Source organism: Engystomops pustulosus, chromosome 2 (assembly GCF_040894005.1).
Source record: "Engystomops pustulosus chromosome 2, aEngPut4.maternal, whole genome shotgun sequence".
Classification (NCBI taxonomy): domain Eukaryota; kingdom Metazoa; phylum Chordata; class Amphibia; order Anura; family Leptodactylidae; genus Engystomops; species Engystomops pustulosus.
This window is the reverse complement of record NC_092412.1, coordinates 254,636,861-254,655,424: the sequence shown is the minus strand read 5'-3', so window position 1 is coordinate 254,655,424 and position 18,564 is coordinate 254,636,861. Positions and strand designations below refer to the sequence as shown.

The following is an 18,564-nucleotide window of genomic DNA, read 5'->3' as shown; positions in this document are numbered from 1 at the left end:
TGCAGCCCCATGAGAAGTTTTAGACAGCTACTTCCTGACCTAGTGACAGAACACGCAGACCCATGTGATGTGTCAGACAACTACTTCCTGACCCAGTGACAGAACACACAGCCCCATGAGAAGTGTCAGACAGCTACTTCCTGACCCAGTGACAGGACACACAGCCCCATGAGACGGGTCAGACAGCTACTTCCTGACCCAGTGACAGAACACACAGCCCCATGAGACGTGTCAGACAGCTGCTTCCTGACCCAGTGACAGAACACACAGCCCTCAAGATGTGTCAGACAGCTACTTCCTGACCCAGTGTGAGAACACACAGCCCCATGAGACGTGTCAGACAGCTATTTCCTGACCCAGTGACAGAACACACAGCCCCATGAGACGTGTCAGAGAGCTACTTCCTGACCCAGTGTCAGAACATGCAGCCCCATGAGATGTGTCAGAGAGCTACTTCCTGACCCAGTGTCAGAACATGCAGCCCCATGAGATGTGTCAGACAGCTACTTCCTGACCCAGTGACAGAACACGCCGCCCTATGAGATGTGTCAGACAGCTACTTTCTGACCCAGTGTGAGAACACACAGCCCCATGAGACGTGTCAGACAGCTATTTCCTGACCCAGTGACAGAACACACAGCCCCATGAGACGTGTCAGAGAGCTACTTCCCGACCCAGTGACAGAACACACAGCCCCATGAGATGTGTCAGACAGCTACTTCCTGACTCAGTGACAGAACACGCAGCCCCATGAGACGTATCAGACAGCTACTTCCTGACCCAGTGACCGAACACGCAGCCCCATGAGACGTATCAGACAGCTACTTCCTGACCCAGTGACAGAACACACAGCCCCATGAGACGTATCAGACAGCTACTTCCTGACCCAGTGACCGAACACACAGCCCCATGAGACGTGTCAGACAGCTACTTCCTGACCCAGTGACAGAACACACAGCCCCATGAGACGTGTCAGACAGCTACTTCCTGACCCAGTGACAGAACACACAGCCCCATGAGAAGTGTCAGACAGCTACTTCCTGACCCAGTGACAGAACACACAGCCCCATGAGAAGTGTCAGACAGCTACTTCCTGACACAGTGACAGAACACACAGCCCCTTGAGGAGTGTCAGACAGCTACTTCCTGACCCAGTGACAGAACACACAGCCCCATGAGGAGTGTCAGACAGCTACTTCCTGACCCAGTGACAGAACACGCAGCCCCACGAGATGTGTCTCACAGCTACTTCCTGACCCAGAATCCTAAGAACCAGAAAGGACTGGAGACTCTGACCAGTATCTGTCGTCCTCCAATCACCGCCCAAAAAAATATAAAATTCTCCAAAATCGAAACTATATTTATTATTCTGTATCATAAATAATTGTCGTCTGTGCGGTGAGAACACCTGGATACAAAGAGATGGAATGTAAAGATTTGGTTCGTTGTCCATCGTCGGATACAAACAGTGTAATAAAGCTTTGATTGTTCTACAGTACAGAAGTCGGGGTTCGGGGTCTGTCTACGTTTTCTTGACGCCAGAGGGTTTGATTACTGCGCAGTGGAGTCCCGGCCCCTGCCAGGTGACCCCACGGTGTGTGCTCCGGCAGTAGGGGGCGCTACATTATACCCACAACATTCATCTGAGTAGTTTCTATTCCGCCAGTAAACATATAGGTCCGAGCCGGATCAATGCTGCGAGGGGACGTCCATCCGACAGCTAATGGTGCGGCTTTCCAATGTCCACTGTGATGTTGATGTACAAAGGCTCATGATCAATGGACAGAAGTTTATAGGTGCAGGAGTTTAGGCCGTCCGACCTCCAGACCTTAGACGCTTTCCTGAGTAACTGCATCCTGCAAGAGACAGAAGTAATATATTACTGAGGATATTCCTGATACCACCACCAGGGGGCAACTATGTATATACCCTACAGCAACTTATACCGGCTGTACATATATCATTATATACAGGAGATCCCCAGGTTATACCAGCTGTACATATATCATTATATACAGGAGATCCCCAGGTTATACCGGCTGTACATATATCATTATATACAGGAGATCCCCAGGTTATACCGGCTGTACATATATCATTATATACAGGAGATCCCCAGGTTATACCGGCTGTACATATATCATTATATACAGGAGATCCCCAGGTTATACCGGCTGTACATATATCATTATATACAGGAGATCCCCAGGTTATACCGGCTGTACATATATCATTATATACAGGAGATCCCCAGGTTATAGCAGCTGTACATATATCATTATATACAGGAGATCCCCAGGTTATACCGGCTGTACATATATCATTATATACAGGAGATCCCCAGGTTATACCGGCTGTACATATATCATTATATACAGGAGATCCCCAGGTTATACCGGCTGTACATATATCATTATATACAGGAGATCCCCAGGTTATACCGGCTGTACATATATCATTATATACAGGAGATCCCCAGGTTATACCGGCTGTACATATATCATTATATACAGGAGATCCTCAGGTTATACCGGCTGTACATATATCATTATATACAGGAGATCCCCAGGTTATACCGGCTGTACATATATCATTATATACAGGAGATCCCCAGGTTATACCGGCTGTACATATATCATTATATACAGGAGATCCCCAGGTTATACCGGCTGTACATATATCATTATATACAGGAGATCCCCAGGTTATACCGGCTGTACATATATCATTATATACAGGAGATCCCCAGGTTATACCAGCTGTACGTATATCATTATATACAGGAGATCCCCAGGTTATACCGGCTGTACATATATCATTATATACAGGAGATCCTCAGGTTATACCAGCTGTACATATATCATTATATACAGGAGATCCCCAGGTTATACCGGCTGTACATATATCATTATATACAGGAGATCCCCAGGTTATACCGGCTGTACATATATCATTATATACAGGAGATCCCCAGGTTATACCGGCTGTACATATATCATTATATACAGGAGATCCCCAGGTTATACCGGCTGTACATATATCATTATATACAGGAGATCCCCAGGTTATAGCAGCTGTACATATATCATTATATACAGGAGATCCCCAGGTTATACCAGCTGTACATATATCATTATATACAGGAGATCCCCAGGTTATACCAGCTGTACATATATCATTATATACAGGAGATCCCCATGTTATACCAGCTGTACATATATCATTATATACAGGACATCCCCAGGTTATACCGGCTGTACATATATCATTATATACAGGAGATCCCCAGGTTATACCAGCTGTACATATATCATTATATACAGGAGATCCCCAGGTTATACCAGCTGTACATATATCATTATATACAGGAGATCCCCAGGTTATACCGGCTGTACATATATCATTATATACAGGAGATCCCCAGGTTATACCGGCTGTACATATATCATTATATACAGGAGATCCCCAGGTTATACCGGCTGTACATATATCATTATATACAGGAGATCCCCAGGTTATACCAGCTGTACATATATCATTATATACAGGAGATCCCCAGGTTATACCGGCTGTACATATATCATTATATACAGGAGATCCCCAGGTTATACCGGCTGTACATATATCATTATATACAGGAGATCCCCAGGTTATACCGGCTGTACATATATCATTATATACAGGAGATCCCCAGGTTATACCAGCTGTACATATATCATTATATACAGGAGATCCCCAGGTTATACCAGCTGTACATATATCACTATATACAGGAGATCCCCAGGTTATACCGGCTGTACATATATCATTATATACAGGAGATCCCCAGGTTATACCGGCTGTACATATATCATTATATACAGGAGATCCCCAGGTTATACCGGCTGTACATATATCATTATATACAGGAGATCCCCAGGTTATACCGGCTGTACATATATCATTATATACAGGAGATCCCCAGGTTATACCAGCTGTACATATATCATTATATACAGGAGATCCCCAGGTTATACCAGCTGTACATATATCATTATATACAGGAGATCCCCAGGTTATACCAGCTGTACATATATCATTATATACAGGAGATCCCCAGGTTATACCAGCTGTACATATATCATTATATACAGGAGATCCCCAGGTTATACCGGCTGTACATATATCATTATATACAGGAGATCCCCAGGTTATACCGGCTGTACATATATCATTATATACAGGAGATCCCCAGGTTATACCGGCTGTACATATATCATTATATACAGGAGATCCCCAGGTTATACCGGCTGTACATATATCATTATATACAGGAGATCCCCAGGTTATACCAGCTGTACATATATCATTATATACGGGAGATCCCCAGGTTGTACCGGCTGTACATATATCATTATATACAGGAGATCCCCAGGTTGTACCGGCTGTACATATATCATTATATACAGGAGATCCCCAGGTTATACCAGCTGTACATATATCATTATATACAGGAGATCCCCAGGTTATACCAGCTGTACATATATCATTATATACAGGAGATCCCCAGGTTGTACCAGCTGTACATATATCATTATATACAGGAGATCCCCAGGTTGTACCGGCTGTACATATATCATTATATACAGGAGATCCCCAGGTTATACCGGCTGTACATATATCATTATATACAGGAGATCCCCAGGTTATACCAGCTGTACATATATCATTATATACGGGAGATCCCCAGGTTGTACCGGCTGTACATATATCATTATATACAGGAGATCCCCAGGTTGTACCGGCTGTACATATATCATTATATACAGGAGATCCCCAGGTTGTACCGGCTGTACATATATCATTATATACAGGAGATCCCCAGGTTATACCGGCTGTACATATATCATTATATACAGGAGATCCCCAGGTTATACCAGCTGTACATATATCATTATATACAGGAGATCCCCAGGTTATACCAGCTGTACATATATCATTATATACAGGAGATCCCCAGGTTGTACCGGCTGTACATATATCATTATATACAGGAGATCCCCAGGTTGTACCGGCTGTACATATATCATTATATACAGGAGATCCCCAGGTTATACCAGCTGTACATATATCATTATATACAGGAGATCCCCAGGTTATACCAGCTGTACATATATCATTATATACAGGAGATCCCCAGGTTATACCAGCTGTACATATATCATTATATACAGGAGATCCCCAGGTTATACCGGCTGTACATATATCATTATATACAGGAGATCCCCAGGTTATACCAGCTGTACATATATCATTATATACAGGAGATCCCCAGGTTATACCAGCTGTACATATATCATTATATATAGGAGATCCCCAGGTTATACCGGCTGTACATATATCATTATATACAGGAGATCCCCAGGTTATACCGGCTGTACATATATCATTATATACAGGAGATCCCCAGGTTATACCGGCTGTACATAAATCATTATATACAGGAGATCCCCAGGTTATACCGGCTGTACATATATCATTATATAGGAGATCCCCAGGTTATACCGGCTGTACTTATATCATTATATACAGGAGATCCCCAGGTTATACCGGCTGTGCATATATCATTATATACAGGAGATCCCCAGGTTATACCGGCTGTACATATATCATTATATACAGGAGATCCCCAGGTTATACCGGCTGTACATATATCATTATATACAGGAGATCCCCAGGTTATACCAGCTGTACATATATCATTATATACAGGAGATCCCCAGGTTATACCAGCTGTACATATATCATTATATACAGGAGATCCCCAGGTTATACCAGCTGTACATATATCATTATATACAGGAGATCCCCAGGTTATACCAGCTGTACATATATCATTATATACAGGAGATCCCCAGGTTATACCAGCTGTACATATATCATTATATACAGGAGATCCCCAGGTTATACCAGCTGTACATATATCATTATATATAGGAGATCCCCAGGTTATACCGGCTGTACATATATCATTATATACAGGAGATCCCCAGGTTATACCGGCTGTACATATATCATTATATACAGGAGATCCCCAGGTTATACCGGCTGTACATAAATCATTATATACAGGAGATCCCCAGGTTATACCGGCTGTACATATATCATTATATAGGAGATCCCCAGGTTATACCGGCTGTACTTATATCATTATATACAGGAGATCCCCAGGTTATACCGGCTGTGCATATATCATTATATACAGGAGATCCCCAGGTTATACCGGCTGTACATATATCATTATATACAGGAGATCCCCAGGTTATACCGGCTGTACATATATCATTATATACAGGAGATCCCCAGGTTATACCGGCTGTACATATATCATTATATACAGGAGATCCCCAGGTTATACCGGCTGTACATATATCATTATATACAGGAGATCCCCAGGTTATACCAGCTGTACATATATCATTATATACAGGAGATCCCCAGGTTATACCGGCTGTACATATATCATTATATACAGGAGATCCCCAGGTTATACCGGCTGTACATATATCATTATATACAGGAGATCCCCAGGTTATACCAGCTGTACATATATCATTATATACAGGAGATCCCCAGGTTATACCGGCTGTACATATATCATTATATACAGGAGATCCCCAGGTTATACCAGCTGTACATATATCATTATATACAGGAGATCCCCAGGTTATACCGGCTGTACATATATCATTATATACAGGAGATCTCCAGGTTATACCAGCTGTACATATATCATTATATACAGGAGATCCCCAGGTTATACCAGCTGTACATATATCATTATATACAGGAGATCCCCAGGTTATACCGGCTGTACATATATCATTATATACAGGAGATCCCCAGGTTATACCGGCTGTACATATATCATTATATACAGGAGATCCCCAGGTTATACCGGCTGTACGTATATCATTATATACAGGAGATCCCCAGGTTATACCGGCTGTACATATATCATTATATACAGGAGATCCTCAGGTTATACCAGCTGTACATATATCATTATATACAGGAGATCCCCAGGTTATACCGGCTGTACATATATCATTATATACAGGAGATCCCCAGGTTATACCGGCTGTACATATATCATTATATACAGGAGATCCCCAGGTTATACCGGCTGTACATATATCATTATATACAGGAGATCCCCAGGTTATACCGGCTGTACATATATCATTATATACAGGAGATCCCCAGGTTATACCGGCTGTACGTATATCATTATATACAGGAGATCCCCAGGTTATACCGGCTGTACATATATCATCATATTCAATATGACTTATGATGTATATTGTCATTACTATAACATTATAACTCACCTCTCTTTGTTGACCTCATTTCCTGCATCTCTGCCGTGAAAAATCATAGTATATCTGGCAATTTCTGGAGACGGCCGAACCACAAACATCTTCTCAAACTCCACCCTGGAAACAAGAGAGCAAACACATGAGACATCTGTAATAGGGGGCAGTATTATAGTAGTTATATTCCTGTACATAGGGGGCAGTATTATAGTAGTTATATTCCTGTACATAGGGGGCAGTATTATAGTAGTTATATTCCTGTACATAGGGGCAGTATTATAGTAGTTATATTCTTGTACATAGGGGGCAGTATTATAGTAGTTATATTCCTGTACATAGGGGGCAGTATTATAGTAGTTATATTCTTGTACATAGGGGGCAGTATTATAGCAGTTATATTCCTGTACATAGGGGGCAGTATTATAGTAGTTATATTCTTGTACATAGGGGGCAGTATTATAGCAGTTATATTCCTGTACATAGGGGGCAGTATTATCGTAGTTATATTCCTGTACATAGGGGGCAGTATTATAGTAGTTATATTTCTGTACATAGGGGGCAGTATTATAGTAGTTATATTCCTGTACATAGGGGGCAGTATTATAGTAGTTATATTCCTGTACATAGGGGGCAGTATTATAGTAGTTATATTCCTGTACATAGGGGGCAGTATTATAGTAGTTATATTCTTGTACATAGGGGCAGTATTATAGTAGTTATATTCCTGTACATAGGGGGCAGTATTATAGTAGTTATATTCTTGTACATAGGGGGCAGTATTATAGCAGTTATATTCCTGTACATAGGGGGCAGTATTATAGTAGTTATATTCTTGTACATAGGGGGCAGTATTATAGTAGTTATATTCTTGTACATAGGGGGCAGTATTATAGTAGTTATATTCCTGTACATAGGGGGCAGTATTATCGTAGTTATATTCCTGTACATAGGGGGCAGTATTATAGTAGTTATATTCCTGTACATAGGGGGCAGTATTATAGTAGTTATATTCCTGTACATAGGGGGCAGTATTATAGTAGTTATATTCCTGTACATAGGGGGCAGTATTATCGTAGTTATATTCCTGTACATAGGGGGCAGTATTATAGTAGTTATATTTCTGTACATAGGGGGCAGTATTATAGTAGTTATATTCCTGTACATAGGGGGCAGTATTATAGTAGTTATATTCCTGTACATAGGGGGCAGTATTATAGTAGTTATATTCCTGTACATAGGGGGCAGTATTATAGTAGTTATATTCTTGTACATAGGGGCAGTATTATAGTAGTTATATTCCTGTACATAGGGGGCAGTATTATAGTAGTTATATTCTTGTACATAGGGGGCAGTATTATAGCAGTTATATTCCTGTACATAGGGGGCAGTATTATAGTAGTTATATTCTTGTACATAGGGGGCAGTATTATAGTAGTTATATTCCTGTACATAGGGGGCAGTATTATAGTAGTTATATTCCTGTACATAGGGGGCAGTATTATAGTAGTTATATTCCTGTACATAGGGGGCAGTATTATAGTAGTTATATTCCTGTACATAGGGGGCAGTATTATAGTAGTTATATTCCTGTACATAGGGGGCAGTATTATAGTAGTTATATTCCTGTACATAGGGGGCAGTATTATAGTAGTTATATTCCTGTACATAGGGGGCAGTATTATAGTAGTTATATTCTTGTACATAGGGGGCAGTATTATAGCAGTTATATTCCTGAACATAGGGGGCAGTATTATAGTAGTTATATTCTTGTACATAGGGGGCAGTATTATAGCAGTTATATTCCTGTACATAGGGGGCAGTATTATCGTAGTTATATTCCTGTACATAGGGGGCAGTATTATAGCAGTTATATTCCTGTACATAGGGGGCAGTATTATAGTAGTTATATTCCTGTACATAGGGGGCAGTATTATAGTAGTTATATTCCTGTACATAGGGGGCAGTATTATAGTAGTTATATTCCTGTACATAGGGGGCAGTATTATAGTAGTTATATTCTTGTACATAGGGGGCAGTATTATAGTAGTTATATTCCTGTACATAGGGGGCAGTATTATAGTAGTTATATTCTTGTACATAGGGGGCAGTATTATAGCAGTTATATTCCTGTACATAGGGGGCAGTATTATAGTAGTTATATTCTTGTACATAGGGGGCAGTATTATAGCAGTTATATTCCTGTACATAGGGGGCAGTATTATCGTAGTTATATTCCTGTACATAGGGGGCAGTATTATAGTAGTTATATTTCTGTACATAGGGGGCAGTATTATAGTAGTTATATTCCTGTACATAGGGGGCAGTATTATAGTAGTTATATTCCTGTACATAGGGGGCAGTATTATAGTAGTTATATTCCTGTACATAGGGGGCAGTATTATAGTAGTTATATTCTTGTACATAGGGGGCAGTATTATAGTAGTTATATTCCTGTACATAGGGGGCAGTATTATAGTAGTTATATTCTTGTACATAGGGGGCAGTATTATAGCAGTTATATTCCTGTACATAGGGGGCAGTATTATAGTAGTTATATTCTTGTACATAGGGGGCAGTATTATAGTAGTTATATTCCTGTACATAGGGGGCAGTATTATAGTAGTTATATTCCTGTACATAGGGGGCAGTATTATAGTAGTTATATTCCTGTACATAGGGGGCAGTATTATCGTAGTTATATTCCTGTACATAGGGGGCAGTATTATAGTAGTTATATTCCTGTACATAGGGGGCAGTATTATAGTAGTTATATTCCTGTACATAGGGGGCAGTATTATAGTAGTTATATTCCTGTACATAGGGGGCAGTATTATAGTAGTTATATTCCTGTACATAGGGGGCAGTATTATAGTAGTTATATTCTTGTACATAGGGGGCAGTATTATAGTAGTTATATTCCTGTACATAGGGGGCAGTATTATAGTAGTTATATTCTTGTACATAGGGGGCAGTATTATAGCAGTTATATTCCTGAACATAGGGGGCAGTATTATAGTAGTTATATTCTTGTACATAGGGGGCAGTATTATAGCAGTTATATTCCTGTACATAGGGGGCAGTATTATCGTAGTTATATTCCTGTACATAGGGGGCAGTATTATAGTAGTTATATTCCTGTACATAGGGGGCAGTATTATAGTAGTTATATTCCTGTACATAGGGGGCAGTATTATAGTAGTTATATTCCTGTACATAGGGGGCAGTATTATAGTAGTTATATTCCTGTACATAGGGGGCAGTATTATAGTAGTTATATTCTTGTACATAGGGGGCAGTATTATAGTAGTTATATTCCTGTACATAGGGGGCAGTATTATAGTAGTTATATTCTTGTACATAGGGGGCAGTATTATAGCAGTTATATTCCTGTACATAGGGGGCAGTATTATAGTAGTTATATTCTTGTACATAGGGGGCAGTATTATAGCAGTTATATTCCTGTACATAGGGGGCAGTATTATCGTAGTTATATTCCTGTACATAGGGGGCAGTATTATCGTAGTTATATTCTTGTACATAGGGGGCAGTATTATAGCAGTTATATTCTTGTACATAGGGGGCAGTATTATAGCAGTTATATTCTTGTACATAGGGGGCAGTATTATAGTAGTTATATTCTTGTACATAGGGGGCAGTATTATAGCAGTTATATTCCTGTACATAGGGGGCAGTATTATAGTAGTTATATTCCTGTACATAGGGGGCAGTATTATAGTAGTTATATTCCTGTACATAGGGGGCAGTATTATAGTAGTTATATTCCTGTACATAGGGGGCAGTATTATAGTAGTTATATTCCTGTACATAGGGGGCAGTATTATAGTAGTTATATTCTTGTACATAGGGGGCAGTATTATAGCAGTTATATTCCTGTACATAGGGGGCAGTATTATCGTAGTTATATTCCTGTACATAGGGGGCAGTATTATAGTAGTTATATTCCTGTACATAGGGGGCAGTATTATAGTAGTTATATTCCTGTACATAGGGGGCAGTATTATAGTAGTTATATTCCTGTACATAGGGGGCAGTATTATAGTAGTTATATTCCTGTACATAGGGGGCAGTATTATAGTAGTTATATTCTTGTACATAGGGGGCAGTATTATAGTAGTTATATTCCTGTACATAGGGGGCAGTATTATAGTAGTTATATTCTTGTACATAGGGGGCAGTATTATAGCAGTTATATTCCTGTACATAGGGGGCAGTATTATAGTAGTTATATTCTTGTACATAGGGGGCAGTATTATAGCAGTTATATTCCTGTACATAGGGGGCAGTATTATCGTAGTTATATTCCTGTACATAGGGGGCAGTATTATAGTAGTTATATTCCTGTACATAGGGGGCAGTATTATAGTAGTTATATTCCTGTACATAGGGGGCAGTATTATAGTAGTTATATTCCTGTACATAGGGGGCAGTATTATAGTAGTTATATTCCTGTACATAGGGGGCAGTATTATAGTAGTTATATTCTTGTACATAGGGGGCAGTATTATAGTAGTTATATTCCTGTACATAGGGGGCAGTATTATAGTAGTTATATTCTTGTACATAGGGGGCAGTATTATAGCAGTTATATTCCTGTACATAGGGGGCAGTATTATAGTAGTTATATTCTTGTACATAGGGGGCAGTATTATAGCAGTTATATTCCTGTACATAGGGGGCAGTATTATCGTAGTTATATTCCTGTACATAGGGGGCAGTATTATAGTAGTTATATTCCTGTACATAGGGGGCAGTATTATAGTAGTTATATTCTTGTACATAGGGGGCAGTATTATAGTAGTTATATTCCTGTACATAGGGGGCAGTATTATAGTAGTTATATTCTTGTACATAGGGGGCAGTATTATAGCAGTTATATTCTTGTACATAGGGGGCAGTATTATAGTAGTTATATTCTTGTACATAGGGGGCAGTATTATAGCAGTTATATTCCTGTACATAGGGGGCAGTATTATAGTAGTTATATTCCTGTACATAGGGGGCAGTATTATAGCAGTTATATTCCTGTACATAGGGGGCAGTATTATAGTAGTTATATTCTTGTACATAGGGGGCAGTATTATAGCAGTTATATTCCTGTACATAGGGGGCAGTATTATAGTAGTTATATTCTTGTACATAGGGGGCAGTATTATAGCAGTTATATTCCTGTACATAGGGGGCAGTATTATCGTAGTTATATTCTTGTACATAGGGGGCAGTATTATAGTAGTTATATTCCTGTACATAGGGGGCAGTATTATAGTAGTTATATTCTTGTACATAGGGGGCAGTATTATAGCAGTTATATTCTTGTACATAGGGGGCAGTATTATAGTAGTTATATTCTTGTACATAGGGGGCAGTATTATAGCAGTTATATTCCTGTACATAGGGGGCAGTATTATAGCAGTTATATTCCTGTACATAGGGGGCAGTATTATAGTAGTTATATTCCTGTACATAGGGGGCAGTATTATAGCAGTTATATTCCTGTACATAGGGGGCAGTATTATAGTAGTTATATTCCTGTACATAGGGGGCAGTATTATAGTAGTTATATTCCTGTACATAGGGGGCAGTATTATAGTAGTTATATTCCTGTACATAGGGGGCAGTATTATAGTAGTTATATTCCTGTACATAGGGGGCAGTATTATAGTAGTTATATTCCTGTACATAGGGGGCAGTATTATAGTAGTTATATTCTTGTACATAGGGGGCAGTATTATAGTAGTTATATTCCTGTACATAGGGGGCAGTATTATAGTAGTTATATTCTTGTACACAGGGGGCAGTATTATAGCAGTTATATTCCTGTACATAGGGGGCAGTATTAAAGTAGTTATATTCTTGTACATAGGGGGCAGTATTATAGCAGTTATATTCCTGTACATAGGGGGCAGTATTATCGTAGTTATATTCCTGTACATAGGGGGCAGTATTATAGTAGTTATATTCCTGTACATAGGGGGCAGTATTATAGTAGTTATATTCTTGTACATAGGGGGCAGTATTATAGTAGTTATATTCCTGTACATAGGGGGCAGTATTATAGTAGTTATATTCTTGTACATAGGGGGCAGTATTATAGCAGTTATATTCTTGTACATAGGGGGCAGTATTATAGTAGTTATATTCTTGTACATAGGGGGCAGTATTATAGCAGTTATATTCCTGTACATAGGGGGCAGTATTATCGTAGTTATATTCCTGTACATAGGGGGCAGTATTATAGTAGTTATATTCCTGTACATAGGGGGCAGTATTATCGTAGTTATATTCTTGTACATAGGGGGCAGTATTATAGTAGTTATATTCTTGTACATAGGGGCAGTATTATAGTAGTTATATTCTTGTACATAGGGGGCAGTATTATAGTAGTTATATTCCTGTACATAGGGGGCAGTATTATCGTAGTTATATTCCTGTACATAGGGGGCAGTATTATAGTAGTTATATTCCTGTACATAGGGGGCAGTATTATAGTAGTTATATTCCTGTACATAGGGGGCAGTATTATAGTAGTTATATTCCTGTACATAGGGGGCAGTATTATAGTAGTTATATTCTTGTACATAGGGGGCAGTATTATAGTAGTTATATTCTTGTACATAGGGGGCAGTATTATAGTAGTTATATTCTTGTACATAGGGGGCAGTATTATAGCAGTTATATTCCTGTACATAGGGGGCAGTATTATCGTATTTATATTCCTGTACATAGGGGGCAGTATTATAGTAGTTATATTCCTGTACATAGGGGGCAGTATTATAGTAGTTATATTCTTGTACATAGGGGGCAGTATTATAGTAGTTATATTCCTGTACATAGGGGGCAGTATTATAGTAGTTATATTCCTGTACATAGGGGGCAGTATTATAGTAGTTATATTCTTGTACATAGAGGGCAGTATTATAGTAGTTATAATCCTGTACATAGGGAGCAGTATTATAGTAGTTATAATCCTGTACATAGGGGGCAGGATTATAGTAGTTATATTCTTGTACATAGGGGGCAGTATTATAGTAGTTATAATGCTGTACATAGGGGGCAGTATTATCGTAGTTATATTCTTGTACATAGGGGGCAGTATTATAGTAGTTATATTCTTGTACATAGGGGGCAGTATTATAGTAGTTATAATCCTGTACATAGGGTGCAGTATTATAGTAGTTATATTCTTGTACATAGGGGGCAGTATTATAGTAGTGATATTCTTGTACATAGAGGGCAGTATTATAGTAGTTATAATCCTGTACATAGGGAGCAGTATTATAGTAGTTATATTCTTGTACATAGGGGGGCAGTATTATAGTAGTTATATTCTTGTACATAGGGGGCAGTATTATAGTAGTTATAATCCTGTACATAGGGTGCAGTATTATAGTAGTTATATTCTTGTACATAGGGGGCAGTATTATAGTAGCTATAATTCTGTACATAGGGGCAGTATTATAGTAGTTATATTCCTGTACATAGGGGGCAGTATTATAGTAGTTATATTGTTGTATATAGGGGGCAGTATTATAATAGTTATATTCTTGTACATAGGGGGCAGTATTATAGTAGTTATATTCCTGTACATAGGGGGCAGTATTATAGTAGTTATATTCTTGTACATAGGGGGCAGTATTATAGTAGTTATATTCTTGTACATAGGGGGCAGTATTATAGTAGTTATATTCTTGTACATAGGGGGCAGTATTATAGTAGTTATATTCCTGTACATAGGGGCAGTATTATAGTAGTTATATTCCTGTACATAGGGGGCAGTATTATAGTAGTTATATTCCTGTACATAGGGGCAGTATTATAGTAGTTATATTCTTGTACATAGGGGGCAGTATTATAGTAGTTATACTTCTGTACATAGGGGGCAGTATTATACTAGTTATATTCTTGTACATAGGGGGCAGTATTATAGTAGTTATAATCCTGTACATAGGGGCAGTATTATACTAGTTATATTCTTGTACATAGGGGGCAGTATTATAGTAGTTATATTCTTGTACATAGGGGCAGTATTATAGTAGTTTTATTCTTGTACATAGGGGGCAGTATTATAGTAGTTATATTCCTGTACATAGGGGCAGTATTATAGTAGTTATATTCTTGTACATAGGGGGCAGTATTATAGTAGTTATATTCCTGTACATAGGGGCAGTATTATAGTAGTTATATTCTTGTACATAGGGGGCAGTATTATAATAGTTATAATCCTGTACATAGGGGGCAGTATTATACTAGTTATATTCTTGTACAAAGGGGGCAGTATTATAGTAGTTATATTCCTGTACATAGGGGGCAGTATTATAGTAGTTATATCCCTGTACATAGCGAGCAGTATTATAGTAGTTATATTCCTGTACATAGGGGGCAGTATTATAGTAGTTATATTCTTGTACATAGGGAGCAGTATTATACTAGTTATATTCTTGTACATAGGGGGCAGTATTATAGTCTTTATATTCCTGTACATAGGGGGCAGTATTATAGTAGTTATATTCCTGTACATAGGGGGCAGTATTATAGTAGTTATATTCTTGTACATAGGGGGCAGTATTATAGTAGTTATATTCCTGTACACAGGGGGCAGTATTATAGTAGTTATATTCTTGTACATAGGGGGCAGTATTATAGTAGTTATATTCTTGTACATAGGGGGCAGTATTATAGTAGTTATATTTTTGTATATAGGGGGCAGTATTATAGTAGTTATATTCCTGTACATAGGGGGCAGTATTATAGTAGTTATATTCCTGTACATAGGAGGCAGTATTATAGTAGTTATATTCCTGTACATAGGGGGCAGTATTATAGTAGTTATATTCTTGTACATAGGGGGCAGTATTATAGTAGTTATATTCCTGTACATAGGGGGCAGTATTATAGTAGTTTTATTCTTGTACATAGGGGGCAGTATTATAGTAGAAAATGGTTTATTTATACTCTGTAAGATTATACTGGCAGGATGAAGTGGTATAAGGGCTGTTATCTCTTTTAGTCTCAGTTTCTGCAGTGATGAATGTGTCCTTTCCATAAGAATTCAATCTGATGATGGACATATTCACTCACTTTTTTTTCTGAGACATATCCTATTTGTTTCGTTATCTGAGGATTCTCTCGTTACACCCCATGTCCTGCCAATATCCCCAAACTGACCCGTTATCACAGATCTCCTGATGTACTATTGGCTGAGGTTCAAACCAGAAGACTTAACAGATCACACTGAAAGTTCTCATTGTCTCTAACATCTTTTACTGCTAATGGAATAAGAATAAAAGTGACATTAAGGCTTAAAGAACAACATCAATAATATAATACTGCTCCCTATGTACAAGAATATAACTACTATAATACTGCTCCCTATGTACAAGAATATAACTACTATAATACTGCCCCCTATGTACAAGAATATAACTACTATAATACTGTCCCCTATGTACAAGAATATAACTACTATAATACTGCTCCCTATGTACAGGAATATAACTACTATAATACTGCCCCCTATGTACAGGAATATAACTAGTATAATACTGCCCCCTATGTACAGGAATATAACTAGTATAATACTGCCCCCTATGTACAGGAATATAACTACTATAATACTGCCCCCTATGTACAAGAATATATCTACTATAATACTGCCCCCTATGTACAGGAATATAACTACTATAATACTGCCCCCTATGTACAAGAATATAACTACTATAATACTGCCCCCTATGTACAGGAATATAACTACTATAATACTGCCCCCTATGTACAGGAATATAACTACTATAATACTGCCCCCTATGTACAGGAATATAACTACTATAATACTGCCCCCTATGTACAGGAATATAACTACTATAATACTGCCCCCTATGTACAAGAATATAACTACTATAATACTGCCCCTATGTACAGGAATATAACTATTATAATACTGCCCCATGTGTACAAGAATATAACTACTATAATACTGCTCCCTATGTACAGGAATATAACTACTATAATACTGCCTCCTATGTACAAGAATATAACTACTATAATACTGCCCCCTATGTACAAGAATATAACTACTATAATACTGCCCCCTATGTACAAGAATATAACTACTATAATACTTCCCCCTATGTACAGGAATATAACTACTATAATACTGCCCCCTATGTACAGGAATATAACTACTATAATACTGCCCCCTATGTACAGGAATATAACTACTATAATACTGATCTCTATGTACAAGAATATAACTACTATAATACTGCCCCCTATGTACAAGAATATAACTACTATAATACTGCCCCCTATGTACAAGAATATATCTACTATAATACTGCCCCCTATGTACAAGAATATATCTACTATAATACTGCCCCCTATGTACAAGAATATATCTACTATAATACTGCCCCCTATGTACAAGAATATAACTACTATAATACTGCCCCCTATGTACAGGATTATAACTACTATAATACTGTCCCCTATGTACAAGAATATATCTACAATAATACTGCCCCCTATGTTCAAGAATATATACCTACAATAATACTGCCCCCTATGTACAGGAATATAACTACTATAATACTGCTCTCTATGTACAAGAATATAACTACTATAATACTGCCCCCTATGTACAAGAATATAACTACTATAATACTGCCCCCTATGTACAGGAATATAACTACTATAATACTGCCCCCTATGTACAGGAATATAACTACTATAACACTGCCCCCTATGTACAAGAATATAACTACTATTATACTGCCCCCTATGTACAGGAATATAACTACTATAATACTGCCCCCTATGTACAGGATTATAACTACTATAATACTGCCCCCTATGTACAAGAATATAACTACTATAATACTGCCCCCTATGTACAAGAATATAACTACTATAATACTGCCCCCTATGTACAAGAATATAACTACTATAATACTGCCTCCTATGTACAAGAATATAACTACTATAATACTGCCCCCTATGTACAGAAATACAACTACTATAATACTGCCCCCTATGTACAAGAATATAACTACTATAATACTGCCCCTATGTACAGGATTATAACTACTATAATACTGCCCTTTATGTACAAGAATATAACTACTATAATACTGCCCCCTATGTACAGGTTTATAACTACTATAATACTGCCCCCTATGTACAAGAATATAACTAC

General features: G+C 38.1%; 1 protein-coding gene across 3 annotated transcripts in view; it reads right to left on the bottom strand.

Annotated features, from left to right (window-relative positions):
- Positions 1-1,339: 1,339 nt before the first annotated feature.
- B4GALT4 (beta-1,4-galactosyltransferase 4) overlaps positions 1,340-18,564 on the bottom strand; it is a 60,474-nt gene continuing 43,249 nt past the window's right edge. For all 3 annotated transcript variants that reach the window (XM_072138907.1, XM_072138905.1, XM_072138906.1), the window contains 2 exons: positions 7,371-7,475; positions 1,340-1,856 (listed from right to left, as the gene is read on the bottom strand). In XM_072138907.1, coding sequence (XP_071995008.1) covers positions 1,721-1,856; positions 7,371-7,475 — 241 coding nt within the window. In that variant the 3' untranslated portion in view covers positions 1,340-1,720. The remainder of the gene's footprint in view (positions 1,857-7,370; positions 7,476-18,564) is intronic.